Here is a 22,711-nt window from a genome sequence, read left to right on the forward strand (position 1 = left end):
GGGGGTTAGCCTTGCGGGCCACATGACAATTTGAGGCAATGTTTTTATGGCCGGATGCCCTTCCTGACGCCAACCCTTGGTCACGCTCTTACGATGCGCAGGGATACGGTGTCCCTATTCTAAATCGGGGTACACACCGTGATCATTCATCCCAGCAAGCTGGTACTCAATTTGTCGACCTCGGAAAGATGACAGGCTGAGTCAACCCCCCTGGCATTAATTCAGCGATCGACCGGGATTCAAACCCAGGATCCTAGGATCCCAAGCCAGCACCCTAACCGCTAAGCCAACACCAGGCTATGTATATATGTACATATGTACATAGTTACGCAAACGGTAACTGGAAGGTGCGCTTCACTTCCGTTGAACTTGGGGCCGACTCAGAAGAAGACCTTTGTTGGTCGAAAGCTTGTCGACAATTAAAGATCGACGTCCTGAAGCTACGTCCGCGTCTTATTTAATCTAACGATTATTTATTCAATGCAAATGAGACGCCCTGCTCGTACTGTGGAGTTTCTACTATTTCTTACAGTTATATATATATATATATATATATATACATACAGAGAGAGAGAGAGAGAGAGAGAGAGAGGGAGAGAGAGACAGACAGACAGAGACAGAGACAGAGAGAGACAGAGAGAGAGAGACAGAGAGAGACAGAGACAGAGAGAGAGAGAGAGAGAGAGAGACTCATAAGTCAAGTTAAATATCAAAGGATTCTTATTTGTTTAACAAAATTGGTGATGACCATACCAATTATCCAGCTTTTTTCAAGGTGTCAATGTCACCTCAATCACAATATGATGCGCATCAATGTGAGGCAGCTTTGCCCACATGTATGGACCCCCGATCTGATCCATCAAATCATTCGTTTTGGAATAAATGGGTCTTTCACTGTCTCACCGCAGACATGTAGGTGGCCTTTCTGTCTTCTACCGACTCCTCTCCGGCCTTGCATCCCCCCCCCCCCCCTCTGTCTGTGATCTGCCCCCCTAATATTTCTGCAGGGTGCTCAAGGTCTGCCAGCAACCTCATTTTGGTGACACTGCCAAGACTCTCTGCTCACCTTCATCTTTCATTCCACTTCTTTCCCATCTTTGGAACAAGCTCCCACACACTCTCCAATCCCACTCTTCCCTCCAGGTCTTCAAAATAGGTGTTCACCACAATCTCATATCGTCCTCGTCCAAAATCATGAACTTTTCTTCCCCCATTAATCCACCCCAAGGCCACCTTCAAATTCCCTGTTTTATTTCCTGAAAGTCCCTGTTGTGTCCATCTCGTTTATCCCATGTACCCACCCCAGCCCTCTCCCTTCCACAGATCTCCTGATGTCCCTGTTCCCTACTGTTGTTGTGCTTCCCTCTCTCGCCCCATCTTGTCTCCTGCTCCCTTTGTTATATGTTTTGTGTGTTATCTCTTGAACGAGCCTCAACTGTGTATACAAAAAAAAAAGTATTGGACGACAGTCTTTGAGCAAATAATATATGAAAAGTACTATTAATCAAACAGCAAATAGGGAGAAATGATATCTGTAGAATAAAGTATTCTACCAATAACTTACAACTCCCACATGTGTTGCCTGTGCATTTCCTGAATTTATTTGCAATAAGCAGCCTGTGTCTACTCCCACGAGTATTAACAGAAGGCACCCTGTTTCACCAACATAAATCGAGCCAACTCTGCCTCCGGAAAACATTTATCGTGAAGCAATTCCCTTAAATAAGGTTCACATTATTGGATATTTAAATGATAGTGATAGCACAACAGAGTTAACAAATAAAACAGAGGAATGGCAGAAAAAACTCAGCTGTAAGTGAACACATGATGCAATAGAGTGACAATAATACGTTCAATTAACTAGGATAAAATTAGCTTTGAGGCACTAAGATTACACTAACTAGATTACTAGATTACACTAACTTGCTTTTGCTGTGCATTGGAAAGAAGGGAAGTGAGATGCAATTAGTTTGCTGGTTGTGAAGTCTCGCACACCAAACACAGTTTGCATGGGACTACTGTTCAAAAATCTGAGGCAGGTAACACCACTGCAGCAAGCGTTTGAAAATGAGGTTGAAAGGAGAAATAAACATAATCAGCACAACATAAATATCTTAGGGTGGTGGATGATTTTGTACAAGATTAACTTGGATTAACAAGAATGACCGCACTGTGGTCACAATCCCTGCGACAAAATCCAATAATGTGCCGATTGAGAAACGCACATTTAAAGCACTTTATAAAAGATGAACAGTACGATTGGGGAACACATTTAATGTGCTATTAAAAAATTAACTTGACACCTCTTATCCATGACAGCCTCTGCCATAGTTATATCAGAACGAGCTGATTCGTCACACGGTCACGGATTGTTTAATCCCATTATGGGGCGGTTCAAAAATTATGTAATGCTATTTTTTAGGAAGGTGCATATGGTGTGTGCTGATGGGCTTGAGTAAACCTTACTAATAATTTTTATTTGACAATGATTCGATTTTTCAGGGTCTCTCGACATGAGTAACACTCAACCCAAACAAAGCCAATCTGACGCAACAAACCCGGGCAGTTTATATTTCAACAGAGTCCTAAAAGCCTGATGTCTTTGGCCCGCCATGCTATTTCTTATGGAGGTGCGTAATATGCGTGCAGACGAGCTTGATTAAACCTTACTAATAATTTTTATTATGCCTCCGCCGACGAAGTCGCCAGAAGCATTATGTTTTCTGGTTGTCCGTCCGTCCATCCGTATAGACTAAACCTCGTTTTTCTCAGCAACCATATGTCAGATTGAGACGAAACTTTGAGGGTAGGAATGACACCCATGCAGAATGTTTTTATGATAATTGTGACGTCATACGTCACGTGGTATGGCACCCATCTTGGATTAAAAGCAAATAATTATTTCTCGGAAACCGCTGAATGCAAAAATTTGAAACTTGTCACATTGTCAAGTACTCCCAATGGGGAACAAAAGCATGTTAATGATGACATCATAGGTTAAGTGGTACACCAGCCAAAAATGTTTTAATCGAATTCTTTATCCTAAAAGTCTAAAATTGCATGCACATGATCTATGACCTATTTGTATTGAAATATTAAATTGATGACATCATAGGTCATATGGTTTGGCAGCCATATTGGATTGAAGGGAAATATTAAATAATTATATCTCTGAAACCGCTCACCCTATCGATGCGAAATTTTCAAATGTCATCTAACAGTACTGTTGCATTTAGTTTGAAAATTATGATGTCATAGGTCACGTGGTTTGCCAGCCATCTTGGATAGAAAATGAACCTTATCCGATCAACACGAAACTTCACAAACGTGATCCCCTACTCATACATATGCAGAGTGTACATTTTAAAAGGTCATATGTAATGTGGTATGGCAGCCATATTAACTTGAAAGCCGATATTTAAAAACGTCTCTGAAACTGCTTCACCGATCGATGTGAAACCTGTCAGGGCTGGTCAAAATGTGATACTTGAAAACAGCTGAAGGGATTTAAATTCAAACTTGTTTATTTTTAGGACAGTGAACGAGGGCATCTACCCAATGTGGGACTATGCAGACATTGCAGAGGCATATTGGCGACACAGTCGCATTGTTCTAGTTTGGCATATGATTATATTTTAGGGGTCCCTCATTGTGGGTAACATTCGACCCTAACAAAGCCAATGGAAATCTGATGCAATAAACCCGGACAGTGTACTGTATATATCATTATTGGCCACATCTCTCAATGGTGAAACATAACTTGAACATTAAATATTTCTCGTATTCGGATTCGGATCTTCACTAAAAGTGAATCAATTAGTTCTTGTCACACACACACACAACCTGTTCACCAGGTTTTGGCTAAATAAGTCCATAATATTTTGAGATATTGTGTTATATATCGATTTTGGCCCGATCTCTCAATGGTGAAGAATCACTTTATAAATTCCAAGATCCGGATCTGCATCCGGATCCTGACCAAGCATGTGTGTTGCTGTCCTTGTCTGGTCACCTACCTACACAAAATATTTCAGAATAATTGCTTCAGAACTGTAGACAAAAGTTGTGTGACAAACATACAAACTAGACCTCACTCATAGAGCGACACTTGGAAAAACAGAACAAACTAGAACGGCACTCGGTAGAGCGTATACCCTCACCAGGCTGAACAGTTTATGTCTTGTATCCCACAGATAGGCCGGATATGAATCAAAATCAAATCGTTCTTGTCACACACCCAATCTGTCCACTAGGTTTCGTCTGAATCCGTCCAAAACTCTTTGAGATATCATGGTATATATCGTTTGTAGCCCTGTCACTCAATGATGAAATCACTGAAAAAATTCTGGTATCCAGATCTTCACCAAAAACTATTCATTTCTCGTCCTTGTCACACACCCAACCTCTCCACTAAATTTGGCCTGAATCCGACCACAACTTTTTGAGATATCTTGTTCACAGTCAAACAAACAAACAGACAATCAGACAGTCAGGAGTGAAAACATAACCTCCATCCACCTTTGGTGACAGAGGTAATTATGAGTTTGTTATGCACATCTCATGGCTAAAATTATACGATTTAAAAACACGGATATACAAAAAAAAAAACAGACATGAATACAGCTATATAGCAAACCTGGTACACAGCAATCCTGGTACAGATAATGGGTGGCGCACCTAAAAAAAAGATTTTAAAAAAGAATGTACATTCACTAACAAAAACACCGGCCCAGCCTGTTAATCTTTACCATGCACCAAGAGGAGTCCATAATGACAACCTTAATGCAAGTTTTTAGCCCTTACCTGCTCAATAATTAAGCCAATAACGTGCCCGGGAGATTCACGCTTCAAAGGTTGCAAAGTCAAACAAATACCCAGGTACGTACTTTCCATTAATTAAAGCCGCATCCTCGATGTCTGTGCTGACATGTTTACGGATGAAGAGCAAATTTAATTTGGAAGACTAATGAAATTTCTGAAAATGCTATATGCCTCACTAATAAATCGCAAGTCAACTGTACTGTGACGCTGCCTCAAGCAACAATAACAGGAAACTGCAGAGGCAAATTGCGTTTCATAATAATAATTAACGTCCAGGTCCGAGGCAGACCATTGCTCCGAGTTGTTTGCATTGTGGCATTTGTCAAATGCATTTCAATGAACCGGACAAACGGCTACTATATGAACATCAAAAAATGTGCTTCCCCATGGTTTTATTCAATACCACCGAGCTAAAAGCAGGTACAATGAAAGGCATGCAAAACCAACAGTTTGATCGGTCAGGAATTAGAGCTGCGGTATCATGAATATTGTTTTTTTAGGCAATTTGTTTGGATTTTGCTTGCTCTGTAATACGATTTTGTGCACATATTTATTACTTGCGAAAATCGAAGATTATTCAACTATATTGGTTGGTCTTGTACGTTATTCTGTCTGTTTGTCTGTAAATTGTCTACAGGTCACAATTTTAATCCGATCATCATGAAACTTCATCAAATTGTAGAGTTGGTCATAAGGAAGATGCCTATTTAATTTTTAATTTCGGTCAAAGGTCAACTTGAGGTGAAACTTCTAAAATCATCAAATTCCATCTCAGAAATCGTCGTTTTTCATCTGATTGACGTGACAATTAAACAGCAATTGCATATCGAGTCACTAAATTGGGAAACCAACTATTTTTGAGGTCAAAAGGGTCAAGGGTCAACTCAAGGTCAAACTTCTAAAATCATTAATATTTCATCTAACAAATCATCAAATTTCATCTCAAAAATCGTCATTTTTCATCTGATTGAATGAATGAATGAATGAATGAATGATCGTTTTAAGGCCATTTTCCCCGCTAGAGCGGGGGTTAGCCATCTGATTGACGTGACAATTAAACAGCAATTGCATATTGAGTCACTAAATTGGGAAACCAACTATTTTTGAGGTCAAAAGGGCCAAAAGTCTAAAATCATCAATATTCATGCGATTGACTTGAAAATTAAATAACAACTGATTAGTGCCTCAATAAATTGGGAAAACCAACTATTTTTGTCGTCAAAAGGTCAACTCAAGGTCAAACTTCTATAATCATCAATTTTCATCTGAAAAAGAATCAATTTTCATCCTATTGACTTGAAAATTAAATAACTAAATAGTGCCTCAATAAATTGGGAAAACCAACTATATTTGCGGTCAAATGTCAAACTTCTATAATAATCATCAATTTTCATCTGAAAAATAATGAATTTTCATACAATTGAATTGACCTTTGATTAAAATCTTCAATTTTAATCTTAATGAAATGGACAATTTTATGTATCCATGGCAACTTTTTAGGTGGGGGGGGGGGGGGGCAGGGTAGATTTTGCAAGTATCATGCTCTGCACGACATCTTACTTGTTTTTTTATACATTGATATAAAGCTCCTAATGAAGTGTACATAAAGCACATGCAGAGTATTAGTCGACATCATGTACTTTCATGTGATTTCTCATGACATTAGTGCTGTGTTGGTTGCCCCCTTTGTAGCCAACGAAGATCGTTCAGGAGAAACATGCAAACCACCTGGTCAATTTGTTTGTAGTGTGGAACCTGCTGTCCGGACAACAAGCACACTTTAAGAAAGCATGCGGAGTACCCTTTTATTTATTTTTTGTATACAAGAATTTTTTTTTTTTTTTTTACAAGAATTTGGATTTACATTTTATTTAAATTTGAATTATTTGAATTTGAAATTTGAATTATTTGAATTTGGATTTACAAGAATTTACAATACAAGAATTTTTTTTTTTATATACAAGATCGAGGCTCGTGTAAGAGCTAACATTAATCACAAAAAAAAACAAAAAAAAAACGGACACACAAAACATACAATAAAGGGAGCGGGAGACAATATGGGGAGAGAGAGGGAAGCACACAAGTACGTACAACAGCAGCGAACAGGGTCATCGGGAGATCTGTGGGAGGGAGAGAGCTTGGGGAGAGGAGGCGAGATATAAAACACAAGGACACTTCTAGGACTTCTTAGGAAAAAAAGTTGGTATTTCAAAAAAGTGGATCTGGGTTGAATTAACGGGGGTAGAAAAGATCAAGGTTTTGGATGGGGGAAGATAAGAGATGGTGGTGAACAGCTGTTTTAAAGACCTGGAGGGAGGAATGGGATTGAAGAGAGTGAGGGAGTTTGTTCCAGAGGCGGGATAAAAGAGGAATGAAAGTGTGAAGGTGAGCAGAGAGTCTTGATTTTGGCAGTTTAACCAGAAAAGGGTTGCAGGCAGATCTTGTGCGACCTGTAGGAATATTTGGGGGACAGAGCACAGGCAGGGCTGGGGGAGCTAGGCCGGATAGGAGTCGGTAGAAGACAGAAAGACCACCAACCTGCCTGCGGTGAGTGAGTGAAAGGCCCTCGGAGATAGCTTCATCGCGGGAGATTCCAATAATTCTGAAAGCTTTGGTTTCAACAGCGTGAAGACGAGCTCGGTGTGAGGCAGGAGCACCAGCCCAGAGGGGAGAGCAGTATTCCATTGAGCTGTGGATGAAAGCCTTGTATGTGGTGAGGAGCTCAGGTGTGCCAAGGAAGGACTTCGCACGATGAAGGATGCCCAGTCGGCGACTGGCTTTGGAGGCCAGCTTGGAAATGTGGTTTTCCCAGGAAAGATCATGGCAGATAGTGAGACCCAAAAGTTCGACACAACCATCCCAGAAGTTAACGAGAACGGCACTCAGTGGAGGTCGAGCATACCTCTGCCTGGTTGGCCATATCACTCAATGGTGAAGAACAACTTTAAAATTCTACCAGCTGCATCCAGATCCGGATCTTCACCAAAATTGAATCGATTCTTCCTTGTCACACATACAACCTGTCCAAGAAGTTTCGTCCAAATCCATCCATAACTTTTTGAGTTATCCTGCTATGTATCGTTTTTGGCCCTATCTCCCAATGGCGAAGAATCACTTAAAAAATAAATTCTCATATCCGAATCCATATTCAGATCTTCACCAAAATCGAATTGAACGGTCCTTGTCAGACACCCAACCTGTCCACCAAGGTTCGTCCAAATCCGTCCACAACATTTTGAGATATCCTGCTATGTATCGTTTTTGCCCCTATCTCCCAATGGCGAAGAATCACTTAAAAAATTATTGTAGCCGGATCCAAATCCGGATCTTCACTAAAATCTAATCATTTCGTCCTTGTCACATACGCTACATCTCTGCCAAATGTCGTCTGAATCCATCCACAACTTTTTGAGATATTATGTTCACAAACGGACAAACAAACAGACATGGGTGAAAATATAACCTCATCCACCTTTGGTGGCAGAGGTAATACGTGTTGTTAACGATAACGTCATTGGTGCTGTAATTATGACATCATAATTCGACAGGGACAATGCTTAGTCTGATCAGTTTGAAATTTATTGAGCGTGATCTACACAACAATTACAGACTTGGCATTTAATATGGAATTTTTTTTTTCTTGACTTGGGTTTACTTTCTTAACTCAGTATATCAATCTGGTGAGTTTGTTTTACACTTTGGTGATTTATTTGTTAAAAGAACCATGTCACTGATTGTCTGTCGCAGCAAGAAGTCAACAACAGGATTATATCACAGGTGGCGTGGCAAAATGTACTGTTACGGATCCCGGATTAGGTGAATTACTATTGATGTCATTGCTTATTAATGTTTATTCTATTAAAGGTTGTTGTGGTTAAATGGTTAGAGAGGCTCCGGATAACAGGAGACCGGAAACGGGATAGTGAACCGGAAGAAGAAAAACAAGACACAAGGTCCTGGAGAAGCGGCCATCTTCTCTTCCTCGCCCAGCTCCGACGCGAGCGGTGTCGATATTGAGCAGCGTGGGGAACGCTGCGTTTGAAAGCCCGTCTGGCGAGAGGAGTTACCTGCACGGAGTAATTACCGGTTACGCATCAAGTTGCCGTGGGTTCGTGCACGGAACCAAGCGTCCGGCACAGTTCGCCTCAACGTCGACAAGGACGCGTACGGGTCGCACCTTGGGCCTCGCGCGCTTTGCGAGCCGCGCCTTGCTTTGCCCGCTTTGCTTTGCAAGGAGGTGTGCGCTGCAGCAGCTGTTCCCAGTACGCGACGTGCACGTTTGGAGCACGTCAGCCAGGGGTTCGTTCAACCGCCCGTGTGCGGAGAAGTCGACCTTCACCTTGGTCTGGAGGGGCCCAGAGACATTGTGAGGGACAGTGACCAGTGAGGGGTCGTGAGTGGGGAAAGGGGGGAAATATATGAGATGGCCATCTTAGTAATATTGGTGATTGATTGTTGATGGTTGTTGATTGATTGGGGAATATATTATTGAGTAATCCGGATCCTTGGTGTGGGGTTTCTTATTGACTTGAATTATTGTGTCTTTCATATTGATTGCGCTACGAAAGCGTATAAATCAGAGATCTTTCTGGCGGGGTCCTCCCACGGTCCATGGGGGTCACCAAGACCAGGTAGTTACCGGGAGGACCACGTAACAGAATTGGGGGCTCGTCCAAATTATGATTTGCGGATTCGCAATTGGGTCTACGTCCGGGATCTATCAAATTTTCTAAATTTTAGTCCGGGAAAGAATTCTCAAGAGTGGGAACTTTTCCAACGTTCCCAAAATTGTTTTGCTCTGCCGACAACACAACAACAACAAAAAAAAAACAAAAAAAAAAACAATAGCGATAATAGTAATACTGTTGCTTTTCTTTGTTGGAAATTTCTGGGGTGAAGGTTAACAGGTGTTACCAGTAGTCACCATGGCGTTTGTGGCACAGAACTTTGCGGTAACCCCTAGTGAGGCACAGTTCCGAGCATTACTAAAATCGGACCTCTTGAAATTGGCCAAACATTTTAACTTGGAGGTCCGAACTAATTTGAGGAAGGCAGAGTTGCAGACCACGGTGATACAATCTATGGTGGGATTAGGAACATGGGACGAGTTAGCCTGGCAGTGGCTACCCGAAGAACCAGAAGACGTTGAGCTCCGGAAACTGGAGTTGCAATTATGGAGCCAGGAACGGATCAAAGAAGAGGAAAGGAAAGCAGAAGAGAGGAGAGAAGAGAAACAAGCAGAGGAAAGGAGAGTGGAACGAGAACTCCAGGAAAGGTTAAAAGAAGAGGAAAGGAAAGCAGAAGAGAGGAGAGAAGAGAAACAAGCAGAGGAAAGGAGAGTGGAACGAGAACTCCAGGAAAGGTTAGAAAGGATGAAAACAGAGGAAAGGAAAGCAGAAGAGAGGAGAGAAGAGAAACAAGCAGAGGAAAGGAGAATGGAACGAGAATGCCAGGAAAGGTCAGCAGAAGAAGAAAGGAAAGCAGAAAAGGAAAGAGCAGAAGAAGAAAGGAAAGCAGAAGAGAGGAGAGAAGAGAAACAAGCAGAGGAAAGGAGAGTGGAACGAGAACTCCAGGAAAGGTTAGAAGGGAGAAAAGCAGAGGAGAGGAGAGCTGCCAGGGAACTCGAAGCAGAGGAGAGAAAAGCCGAAAGGGAGTTGAAGGAACATGATCTGGCGCTTCAGCAAGAAATTAAATTCAAGGAGCTGGATTTAATGAGAGAACGGGGAGAGGTACCACCCTTGCTGACTGGGCCGACACCTAGCCAGAACACCTGGAATGTGGGCAGACATGTGAGGCTGATTCCACCTTTCAGTGAAAAGGAAGTCACTCAATTTTTTCCACACTTTGAGAAAGTGGCTCGACAGTTAAACTGGCCGGAGGAGGCCTGGACCATACTAGTGCAAAGTGTGCTGGTGGGTAAAGCTCAAGAGATTTATTCGGCGCTACCAATGGACCAATGTGCAGATTATGAGGTATTGAAGAAGCACATCCTCAAAGCCTATGAGTTGGTTCCTGAAGCTTACCGGCAAAAATTCAGGAATGTCAGGAAGAGGGAGAGTGAGACCCATGTGGAGTTTGCCAGAGTGAAAGAAAACATGTTTGATCGGTGGTGTGAGTCAAAAGGAGTCGGGAACGACTTCGAAGCATTGCGTGACTTGATCCTGGTGGAGGAATTTCAACAGTGTGTCCACGAGGACATCAAAGTGTACCTGCAGGAAAATAAAGTACCGAAGTTGTGGGACGCAGCCACCATGGCAGATGATTATGCCTTAACACACCGGATAGGGGTCCACGAACCTAACTCCTCGCCTAGATTTCCGCAGGGGAGTTGTGGAACAGCAGGTGCGGAGAACGACAATACATGGCGGCGGCCTCGAGATGATTATGGGGACAACGCTGATACCCGAACTGTTCGAAATCAGAGGGCGACGAGCCCAGGACAAACTTATTTTTCGGGGGGCCCGAGGCAGACCACGAGTTTTTCCTCCGGACCTACTTGCGCTTTTTGCAAGAAACCTGGACACTTGATGTCCAGTTGTTACCTCATGAAAAGGGAAAACCCAGAGCGGAGTCCGACTATTACAACTCCGAATGCGATGGCAAGCGTAAGAAATTGCCCACAGAAGAGTTACCAACCATTTATTTATGAGGGGTTGGTCTCCCTCGAGGGAGACTTGACTAACCCAAGACCTGTTAGGGTATTGAGGGACACAGGAGCCCATCAATCCTTAATGCTTGAAGGCATTTTGCCATTGTCAAAGAGTACCGCAACTGGTGATAGGGTTCGGTTACAAGGGATCGGTGGCTGTGTTAGTGCCCCACTTCATGTTATCCATTTGGAATCCGATTTGGTGTCAGGACCGGTCACCGTCGGTTTACAAGCCACGCTTCCTGTAGAGGGAGTATCTGTGATTATCGGGAATGATTTGGCCGGGGGGCAAATTTATGGTAACCCGAGGGTGGGTAAAGAGCACCGCAGGGGAAATAACACCACCCCAGCTCGGGATGGCGACAAAAGTGCCAAGTTATTTGTAGGGGGACTGAACTTCAACACAGAGGAAGAAGTTCTGACCTCTGTCTTCAACAGATATGGGCCGCTGGTGGAAGTGCGGGTGGTAAAAGACAGGGAAATGCAACGGTCTAGAGGGAATTACCTTGGAATCTCTGGGGGGTTTTGGTGAAAGTTTGTTGCTTTATTTTTGACATGCGATAATTGTGCCTGGGGGGAAGTGATGATTTGGGGTATCGGGTTTGTTTATCAAAGTTGGCCGGCCCAGAAAGTTTTCGCGGGGTTCAAACTTTCTTTCTTGAAGGGGGGGGAGTGTTACGGATCCCGGATTAGGTGAATTACTATTCATGTCATTGCTTATTAATGTTTATTCTATTAAAGGTTGTTGTGGTTAAATGGTTAGAGAGGCTCCGGATAACAGGAGACCGGAAACGGGATAGTGAACCGGAAGAAGAAAAACAAGACACGAGGTCCTGGAGAAGCGGCCATCTTCTCTTCCTCGCCCAGCTCCGACGCGAGCGGTGTCGATATTGAGCAGCGTGGGGAACGCTGCGTTTGAAAGCCCGTCTGGCGAGAGGAGTTACCTGCACGGAGTAATTACCGGTTACGCGTCAAGTTGCCGTGGGTTCGTGCACGGAACCAAGCGTCCGGCACAGTTCGCCTCAACGTCTACAAGGACGCGTACGGTTCCGCACCTTGGGCCTCGCGCACTTTGCGAGCCGCGCCTTGCTTTGCCCGCTTTGCTTTGCAAGGAGGTGTGCGCTGCAGCAGCTGTTCCCGGTACGCGACGTGCACATTTGGAGCACGTCAGCCAGGGGTTCGTTCAACCGCCCGTGTGCGGAGAAGTCGACCTTCACCTTGGTCTGGAGGGGCCCAGAGACATTGTGAGGGACAGTGACCAGTGAGGGGTCATGAGTGGGGAAAGGGGGGAAATATATGAGATGGCCATCTTAGTAATATTGGTGATTGATTGTTGATGGTTGTTGATTGATTGGGGAATATATTATTGAGTAATCCGGATCCTTGGTGTGGGGTTTCTTATTGACTTGAATTATTGTGTCTTTCATATTGATTGCGCTACGAAAGCGTATAAATCAGAGATCTTTCTGGCGGGGTCCTCCCACGGTCCGGGGGGGTCACCAAGACCAGGTAGTTACCGGGAGGACCACGTAACAGAATGGACAGGTGCATTTGATGATTGGCTTCACAGTCGGGTATACAAGGGTTGTTGCGTTCTGTATTAGTGGAAAACAACTGCTGCACGTCTCCAAAAGTAATTGCCGCTTCCTCTGGAGATGGTCCGTCAACTTGACAATGCTGTTTGTCATGGAGTGGTGGCTTTACGAAATTACGGCATGAAACAGCGTGCTATTGCTCGGCAGTATGGCATCATTCAAGGTCAAGTGTCAAAGATCCTGAAATGAAATGCTCAGAGAGGTGTCCCTGCTACAATACCGAGGCCAGGACGTCCCCGCAGAACCACAAGGAGGGATGATCGCCAGCTGCACCGGTTAGTCCGCAATGGCCGTGCCAGGTCAGCTAATCAGCTTAGGAACTCTCTCATCTGTCTCCCTCTTCCAAATCCTGGTGGCGTCTGGTCAAATCTGTTTCTGGTGTTTGTTCCCCCTCCATCCCCTCCCTCACCTCAAATGGCCACACGGCTGACTCCGCACGTGAAAAAGCTGAATGCCTCAACTCTGTGTTTGCCTCTAAATCTTGTGTCCCAAACCCATCCCTCTCTGTACCCACCGTACCCAGTCGTACCCAGCTGCTCCTGGACTCTGTGTCCTTTCCTCCTGACAAGGCGGAAAAGTTTCTGTCAACCCTCGACTCGGATTCTGCAACTGAACCTGACGGCATCAGCCCACGGGTCCTAAAATCCTGTTCTTCCGCTCTTTCACTCCCTCTCTCTGTTCTCTTCACCCTCTCTTTTGCTCAAGGTCATCTTCCATCTGCTTGGAAATCTGCCAACATCACCACTTTGCACAAAAAGGTGCAAAAACAGATCCCAGCAACTACAGACCAATCAGCCTTCTCCCAATTATCAGCAAAGTCATGGAATCCATCATTGCTTCAGATATGAAATCTTTCCTCTTCTCCAATGGCTTGATCTCTGATCATCAATTTGGTTTCAGACCTGGACACTCTACTCTGGACATGCTGCTTCTGCTTTCTCAACAATGGATGGAGGTCCTCAATGCCAAACAGGAAATTAGAGCAGTCTCCCTTGACATATCACGTGCCTTCGATATGGTCTGGCACCCTGCTCTGCTCACAAAACTCTCCTCTTTTGGTATCCATGGAAATCTCCACGCATGGCTGGCAGACTTCCTCTCTAGTCGTAGTCAACGTGTGGCCCTGAATGGGTTTCTCTCATCTCGTCTTCCTGTTCAGGCTGGAGTTCCACAAGGCAGTGTTCTGGGCCCTGTGCTTTTTCTGGTCTTCATCAATGATCTCTCTGACTCTCTTGAAAATCCTCTGTATCTCTTTGCTGATGACTCTACTCTCTGTCGCTCCATTCTTCATCCCTCAGATCGGCAGTCTGCAGCCTCCTCACTCTCTGCAGACCAGGACAAAATCACAGACTGGGCAAACAAGTGGAACATGTCTTTCAATCCTGACAAATCTCACACTCTTACGATGTCTCTCCAAAAAGACCGACTGGACAACCCTCCCATCCACTTTCTGAATAATCCTCTCCAAGAAGTTCTGTCACTCAAGCTTTTGGGTCTCACTATCTGCCATGATCTTTCCTGGGAAAACCACATTTCAAATCTGGCCTCCAAAGCCAGTCGCCGACTGGGCATCCTCCGTCGTGCGAAGTCCTTCCTTGGCACACCTGAGCTCCTCACCACATACAAGGCTTTCATCCACAGCTCAATGGAATACTGCTCTCCCCTCTGGTCTGGTGCTCCTGCCTCACACCTAGCTCGTCTTCACGCTGTTGAAACCAAAGCATTCAGAATCATTGGAATCTCCCGCGATGAAGCTAACTCCAAGGGCCTCTCACTCACTCACCGCAGGCAGGTTGGTGGTCTTTCCGTCTTCTACCGACTCCTCTCTGGCCTTGCCCCCCCCAGCTCTCTCTGGGCTCTGTCCCACAAATATTCCTACAGGTTGCACAAGATCTGCCTGCAACCCTCTTATGGTCAAACTGCCAAAATCAAGACTCTCTGCTCACCTTCACTCCTTCATTCCTCTTTTCTCCCGCCTCTGGAACAAACTCCCTCACTCTCTTCAATCCCACTCCACCCTCCAGGTCTTTAAAATAGCTGTTCACCACCATCTCTTATCTTCCCCCATCCAAAACCTTGATCTTTTCTACCCCTGCTAATTTCACCCCAATTCCACTTTTTTGAAATACCAACTTCTGTCCTGGAAGTCCTTGGTTTCCTTGTGTTTTATACTTCTCCCTCCCCTTCCCACGCCTCCTCCCCCCAAGCCCTCTCCCTTCCACACATCTCCCTGCTCTCAAATGTTGTGTTTGTGTGCTTCCCCTTCTCTCCCCATCTTGTTTTCCGCTCCCTCTTTTTATATATTTTGTTTGTCTGGTTGATTTGTTTGTGAAGTAAATGTTAGCTCTTTCACGAGCCTCGATTCAGTATACAAAAAAAAAAGAAGAAAAAAAAAGGGCTGAGTGGCAGCAACTGACAAATGTGCCTGTATCCAGAAGGCTAGTCAACCAACGACTGGTTCAAGCAGGCTATTGTGCCAGGCGTCCCCTGAGAAAGCCACGCCTGACCAGACAACACCGCCAGCGCCGATTGCAGTGGGCCAGAGAGCACCGTCAATGGCAGCCAGGACACTGGAATCATGTGATCTTCAGTGACGAGTCTAGATTTCTGGTCTATTGTCAAGATGGCCGCGTCCGAGTGCGCAGACAAGTGCATGAAGCCTACAACAAAGATTGTATAGTGCCAAGAGTCCAAGCTGGAGGTGGTGGGGTGACCGCTTGGGCTGCTTTTCATGCAGGGGGCAAAACTGACCTGGTTGTTCTGAATAGAAATCTGAACCAGTTCAAGTACAGGGCCATTCTGGAAGAAACATTGCTTCCATTTGCTCGTGCAGCCTTTCGAGGAAACTTTGTCTTCCAAGATGACGATGCACGGCCTCATCGTGCTCGCATGATCCAACACTTTCTTGCTGACCGTGGTGTAGAGCATATGGAGTGGCCTGCCATGTCCCCGGATATGAATCCGATAGAGTACTTGTGGGCAGAATTAACGCATCAAATCGACCACTTGGATCAGCAGCCGACCTCTGTGCATGAATTGCAGCAGGCTATTGTCACTGCATGGCAAGCGATTCCTGTCCAAACCTTGGCAAATCTCGTGAACAGCATGCCTCAACGTGTACGTGCTCTCCTGAATGCTCATGGGGGTTACACGAAGTACTGAACTGTAATTTTACTGTCCGTAATCCCAGTCGTAATTTAACTTTTGGCTTTGTAAAAAAAAATTTTGGCTAATGTGCAAAATAAAGAGATATTTCTGGAAAACGTACAGAAGTTTAACACAGTACTGTCCATGAATTGAGTTCGATATCAGTTTGCATCACTTTCAAGGATCAATTTATTTGTTTCGAAATGTCAAATGTGGTTTTTGTTTCTTTTAAAGGTCACATTGACAAAATCTAGAATAATTTCAACATAATTCCAATGAACTTTAGGTTCTAAGACATCTTGAAAAGTAAGTTCAACCCCACAAAAAAAATATTCCATATTAAATGCCAAGTCTGTATATTAAAGAATATAAATTGATGATGTAATCGCTCACGTTGTCTGGCAGCCATATTGTATCAAAGAAAAAAAACGTTCAAAAACAGAAGAGTTGTCTCGCACCAAATTGACTGTGCAGGGTAAGTATTCTATTAATACCATCTAGTTAGCTATGTTATCATCATCCATCTGTGACTGCACTCTGTTTCCAGAGCACCAGAACTGCTGCAGCCATTTCTGTGGCTGAGATACAACCCCAGACAAGTCAGAATCCCCATCACAGGGTGCCTATAGGTTAGGGTGTGAATTTGAGAAGTTTACCAATGTCATGGCCAACTTTTTCCGAAATACACAGAAATACACATCTTTAACATTCCGAAAAGAAATACACATTCCGAAATACACATCTTTAACATCCACAGGCGAATGCGAGTAAACGAGACAGCCATCTTAATGTCCCTCCCCCCGCTTTCCCCCTCCAAGGGATGGCATAGCCACTGATGCAACGCCCCGCCTGCTAAGCACCAGGGTGACGGTATATATTTGGTTCAGGAATCAAATCCAGATGATACACTTCAAAGGTGAGTGCACTACCTTTGTGCTGTCCTTTTAGCCCAAGCAAAGAAAATATAAACCTTGTGGATTTGCCAGACCTGCATCTGAGGAAAGGAGGAAAGTCAGCAACTATCACAGTTCGCATTGTAAACAGTGAGCGAGCTTATTTTTACATTGTTCTTTATTTTATATTATTTATTTTTAGGACCTTTTACTTCCACTGGGATGTTGCATTTCTGACTCTCACACCTCAAACTATTTTTTAAAAATTCCATGCTAAAATTTCGACTGGACTAAAAAGATTCATCAGTTCAATAAAAGGGACTCGCAAGTTCAACATAAGGAATGAAGTGCTGGCCGGTTCAGGGGAACAACCTCATACTGAGATGTGGTCTTGCTTAGCCTCGAGGTTGAGCCATAAATTATATAATAATGGATGATGAAATACTTTGCAGGCATGAAGAGGGCTTTCCTCCTTTTTATATCGTCTTTTAGTTGATGAAATCCATTGTTTATCTTGTCCTACGACAAAGACTGTCACGCAGCTTCACAGCGACCAGTATTCTGTTTTAAATTTGATTAGGAACGTAATATCCTATAATGCATAGGGCATGGGACACACTAGCCATCTGTGTATTATACGTACACATACACAGAGAAGGTGTAGGTTTTATTTACAACTAGCGGGTACTTCTGCCCTCTGAGTGTAAATCCCAAAAAGAAAAAAAAACTTTTAGAGTTTTTTTAAAACTTAAAAAAACACATCATGGAGAACCTAAGCAGGGACGTCCCTGTGTCTACCATGAAAAATTGGTGTCAATCAGCCAGCCCCAAGGTCTCAGCGTAGTTACGAGACATACAGGCGTACATGCAGACACGGCTCTGTTTTATATGTTAAAATAGATGCTCGAAGGCTCTTGGAGGAGCTTGCAAATAAATAACATGCAGAAAAAGGACGTTACGATATATCAATGCGCTTTCACATGAATCACAAGGATATTGGGAGAGAAAATGTAGAACTCAACACAATACCTGGGATTTGACCCGAGAACCCAGCATTGAGAGAGATAAGATGAGGAAGGCAGTGCTAACAATGAGGAAGTTGACATTAAAAGGAGTGGGAGAAGGTGGGAGAAAAGGGTGGGAAAGTGCAAGGGCAATGGAGACAAAAGGAAAAGGAGGTTGGGATGAGATGGGAGTAATATTGAAGCCATTATCACAGTAGACATTAGATCCTTCCTTTTCTCTAACGGCTTCATCTCAGATCATCAATTCGAATTCAGAACAAGTCACTCTACCCTGGACATGCTGCTTCAACTATCCCAAAAATGGATGGAGGTACTCAATATCAGACTTGAGATCACGGCCATTTCTCTAGGCATATCTCGAGCTTTTCATACAGTCTGGCATCCCACCTTGCTCTCCAAACTCTCTTCCCAAGGCATCCAGCGCCAACTCCACTCTTGGGTTACTGAAGTCCTCCACTCTCCTAACCAAGCTGTGGCTCTCAATGAAATCCTTTCACCTCCTCTCCCTGCCAAGGCTGGAGTACCCCCTATTCCTAGTCCTATTCCTAACCTTCAACAACGATCTATCTAACTCTCTGGAAAATCCTCTTTATCTCTTTGTTGATTACGTCATCATCTGGCATCTGGCATCTGGCTATAGGTTCTTCCCTATCTTCATAACCTGATAGAATCACAAGCTCGTCAAACACTTGGAATATATCTTTCAATCCTGGCAAATCTCACACTCTCACTTTCTCACTCCGAAAGGACCATATGTCAAACCCTCCTATCTACTTTCCCAATCCTCTTGAAAACGTTTGGTCACTCAAACTCTTTGATCTCACTATCAGCCACAATCTTTCACCAATTGTGCATTCTCCATCATACAAAGTGCTTCCTTGGCACACCTGAACCCCTATCCACATACACGACTTTCATCCACAGCTTGATGGAGCACTGCTTTCTCCTCTGGGCTGGTGACCCTGCCTCAAAGCTTGCTCAGCTTGCACCATGGCATCCAAAGCCTTCAAAGATCATTGGTATCTCCCACAACAAAGTTGAATATATGGACCTATCACTTTCTCATCACAGGCAGGTCGGTGGTCTCTGTCTTCTCCCACCTCCTTCTTGGTCTTGCATCCTCTGCCCTTTTAGTCCAGGAGCCCAGAAGGTTTATTCAAGTGAAAAGCACCAGAATGTTTGACCTCATGGGCTGATGAGGTCATCCACCGACATCACAAAAATGCATTGCTGCCGGGTCTGACCCGTGGCTTTCCCACCGAAATCACTCAATAATGACGCCATTACCGAAAAACCTATTTTGCTCAATATCTGGAGAATTATGCATGATAATATCATGAATAAGGTGTCTATACCTATGTTTACATGGTCAATAATTACACTGACACCCGCATTATTGCTAGAAAATGTATAGTTTTCCAGGTAAATGTTTAGTTCACCCACTCAGTTAGCAACGCCATTGCGGAAAAACCCATGTTCATTAATATCTGAAAAACAATGCATGATAATATCACAAATAAGGTGTCTATACCCATGTTTTTATGGTGAAATATTACAATGCCAACTCTTGTGCTTGAAAATGTGGAGTTCACCCTGAAAGTTGCCTACTGGAGTCGTACCATCGCTGTCTTTTGTTACAATGTGGCAAATAATGCATTGGTCTCTGTCCCTTTTTGTTATTTACAGATCATGGCAAATGACACCCCCGTTTGTATAATTTGCAAAGAAAGAGGAGAAAAGAAACGTGCCCTGAAGAGTTTCAATTCCAGCAACTGGGAAACAGCCAAAAATGCTGCTAGACGGCGAAAGGCACTTCAAAGTGACAAGTTTTCGAACACCTCGGAAGAGATCAGAACAGCTGAGGGCCCAGAAGGCAAATATTACCACTCAGTTTGCCTCAGTCGATTCTGTGCTGTTAAGAGAGGAGCACCTCCAAGCACAGAACCATCTGAACCACCTCAGAAGACCACTCGTTCAAGTTCCGATCATCCTTCTACCAGCACGAGAGGCGTCCTTGGACAGGAATGTACTTTTTGTGGACAGAAGAGGAAGAGGAAGTTGCAGAAAAATGAACCCCTCAGCCAATGTTTGACCACAGATGGGAGCAAGGCAATCCTTCTTGCTGCCAAGAAAAAGTGTGACACTAGGATCATTGGACTAGGGGAAGATCTTATTGCAAAGGAAGCCAAATACCATAACAGTTGTCGTCGTGACTATGTAAGACTGCATGTGACGGATGAAGAGCAAACGTCGAATCGGATGATGCACGTTGAAGCCTTCAAAAACTTGTCGATGTTCCTCGAAAATGAAGTCATCAAAAACAAAACTCCCATGTTGGCGTCAGTAATTTTCAATTTGTACAAAGAAGAGTTTCTTGCTCTTGGAGGAACACAGGATGACATTGATAGGTACACTACACAAAGTCAGATATCGAAGATAAAGGAACGATTCCCGGAAATCCTCGTTGACAAACGAGCAAACAAATCTGGAAACCTTGTATTCCCCTCATCACTGACGTCTGCTGAGGCATTTGCTATGCTGACTGATTCCAATGAAAAGATTGAAGAAATCAAGTGTGCTGCCATGGCATTGCGGACAGAAATTCTTGCAATCACCCAATCAAAGACCCCATCACCCACTTCAGTTCACACCCTGAAGGAAAATTCCCCAAGTATCCCCGATCTGACTCTCCTGTTCTTCCGTACTCTCATCGGTGGGATGCAATCAGAAATTGGTGTAAATAACTCCAAGAGGGATGTGATCGAGAGAAAAGCATTAGCTGGTGCATCGGATGCTGTGTTCAACTGTACCAGAGGAAGAGTTAGGCCTTGGAAGCATCAAGCCCTTGGGCTCGGGTTGGGAACACTGACAGGATCGAAAACAATGTTGACCACCCTGAACCGCTTTGGTCATTGTGTCAGTGACGATGAAGTGAAGCGGCTCGAGACTGAAATGGCCTACACCTGCTCTGACTTGGAGCAGGAAACTCCAGGAAGTTCAGTTCCAGAGTCCCTCACAGGCCCACATGAGGATGACGGGGATGGCGTGGAAGATAATTCAGTAGATGAGGAAGAGTCAGATAATGCTTGGAGTGAGGACAGTGATGAGAGTGACGAAAGTGATAGAGAAGACTTGTAATGCCAAGAGGACATCAAGATAATTATGTGAACTGCACATTTGCAAGTTTTCCATATATCGTTGTTCGGAAATGGCGTCGCTTAATGAGCGGGTGGGCTACACATTTACCTGGAAAACTATACATTTTCTAGCAATAATGCGGGTGTCAGTGTAATTATTGACTATGTAAACATAGGTATAGACACCTTATTCGTGATATTATCATGCATAGTTCTCCAGATATTAAGCAAAATAGGTTTTTCGGTAATGGCGTCACTAATTGAGTGATTTCGGAGGGAAAGCCATGGGTCAGACCCGGCAGCAATGCATTTTTGTGATGTCGGTGGATGACCCCATCAGCCCATGAGGTCAAACGTTCCGGCGCTTTTCACTTGAATAAACCTTCTGGGCTCCTGGACTATTTATATGCTTTCCGCTGGCAGGTATCTGCAGGGTGCATATGGTCCACCGCCATAATTTTTTTTCACCTCCTGGTGAAACTCCAAAAATTCTCAATCAATGCTCACCTCCACTCATTCGTTTCTCTTTTTTCCTGCCTGTGGAACCAACTTCCACATCCTCTTCGATCTCTTTCTTTCCTTCAGATCTTCAAGACAGTTGTTGACAACCATATCAGATCATTGCCCATCCAAAACTATGATATTTCTACCCTGTAAATCCTCCCTCCCGCAACCCACACCCAACACCCTCAAAATTCCAGTTCTTCCTTCCTGAGAGTTTGTTTCTAGATCCATATTGGCCACGTCGTGTGTCCTCCCCTACCCTTCATTCCTCCCTACCTACATACCTTAGTTGTCGAAGTACCGTATCTCTTTCATTTGCCCTAAACCCTACCGTGGTGCCCCCCCCCCCTCCTTCTATTGTTCATTTTGTTCTGTTGCATCCTGATCCGTTCTGTGTTCTAGTTCTTCCACGAGCCTTGATTTTATGTATCAAAAGTATAAAAAATTGCAGTGGAGAAAAGGAATGATTTGCGATGAGGATGGATAAGTGGGGGTAGCACGTTGGGGAGAAAGGGGTGGGAGGAGGTACGAAGGGGGGGAGGGGAGGAGGTACGAAGGGGGGGGAGGGGGGGGAGGGGGTTGGTCTCTGAAATTCCATCATTTTTGCATACGTCATAAATCACCTTTCAAAACTATAAAAACTACAATAGTTCCACATTTCAATAGCACTACTCTAATAATTATAATTATTATTATTATTAAAAGCAGCAAAATTGTTTAAAGCTGGATAATAAAAGTGAAGAAACGTTTGGTCATATGAACAATCGGGGAAACAGGAAACAAGAAGATGAGGAAAGTGATTAGTGTAAGGCAGAGCTTACCTACGGCTGGGAAAGGTACAAAGCGCTGTACAAGAAGTTGTGCGGTTGGACTGAATACTTTTGTTCTGCTAATGAGCATGTTCAACCCCACCTGTGACAAAAAAGAGACAATTGGTGAA

The 22,711-nt window shown here is 44.0% G+C and overlaps 1 protein-coding gene across 3 annotated transcripts in view; it reads right to left on the reverse strand.

The window, feature by feature from the left end:
* The window catches only part of SFXN5 (sideroflexin 5), a 548,869-nt gene that overhangs the window by 266,813 nt on the left and 259,345 nt on the right, over positions 1–22,711 (reverse strand). For all 3 annotated transcript variants that reach the window (XR_013622453.1, XM_068106421.2, XM_068106422.2), the window contains one exon: positions 22,593–22,683. Coding sequence is in view for 2 of the 3 variants with exons in the window: in XM_068106421.2 (XP_067962522.2) it covers positions 22,593–22,683 (91 nt within the window). In the remaining variant the exon portion in view is untranslated. The remainder of the gene's footprint in view (positions 1–22,592; positions 22,684–22,711) is intronic.

Source organism: Myxine glutinosa, chromosome 2 (assembly GCF_964187855.1).
Source record: "Myxine glutinosa chromosome 2, kmMyxGlut1.1, whole genome shotgun sequence".
Taxonomy (NCBI): domain Eukaryota; kingdom Metazoa; phylum Chordata; class Myxini; order Myxiniformes; family Myxinidae; genus Myxine; species Myxine glutinosa.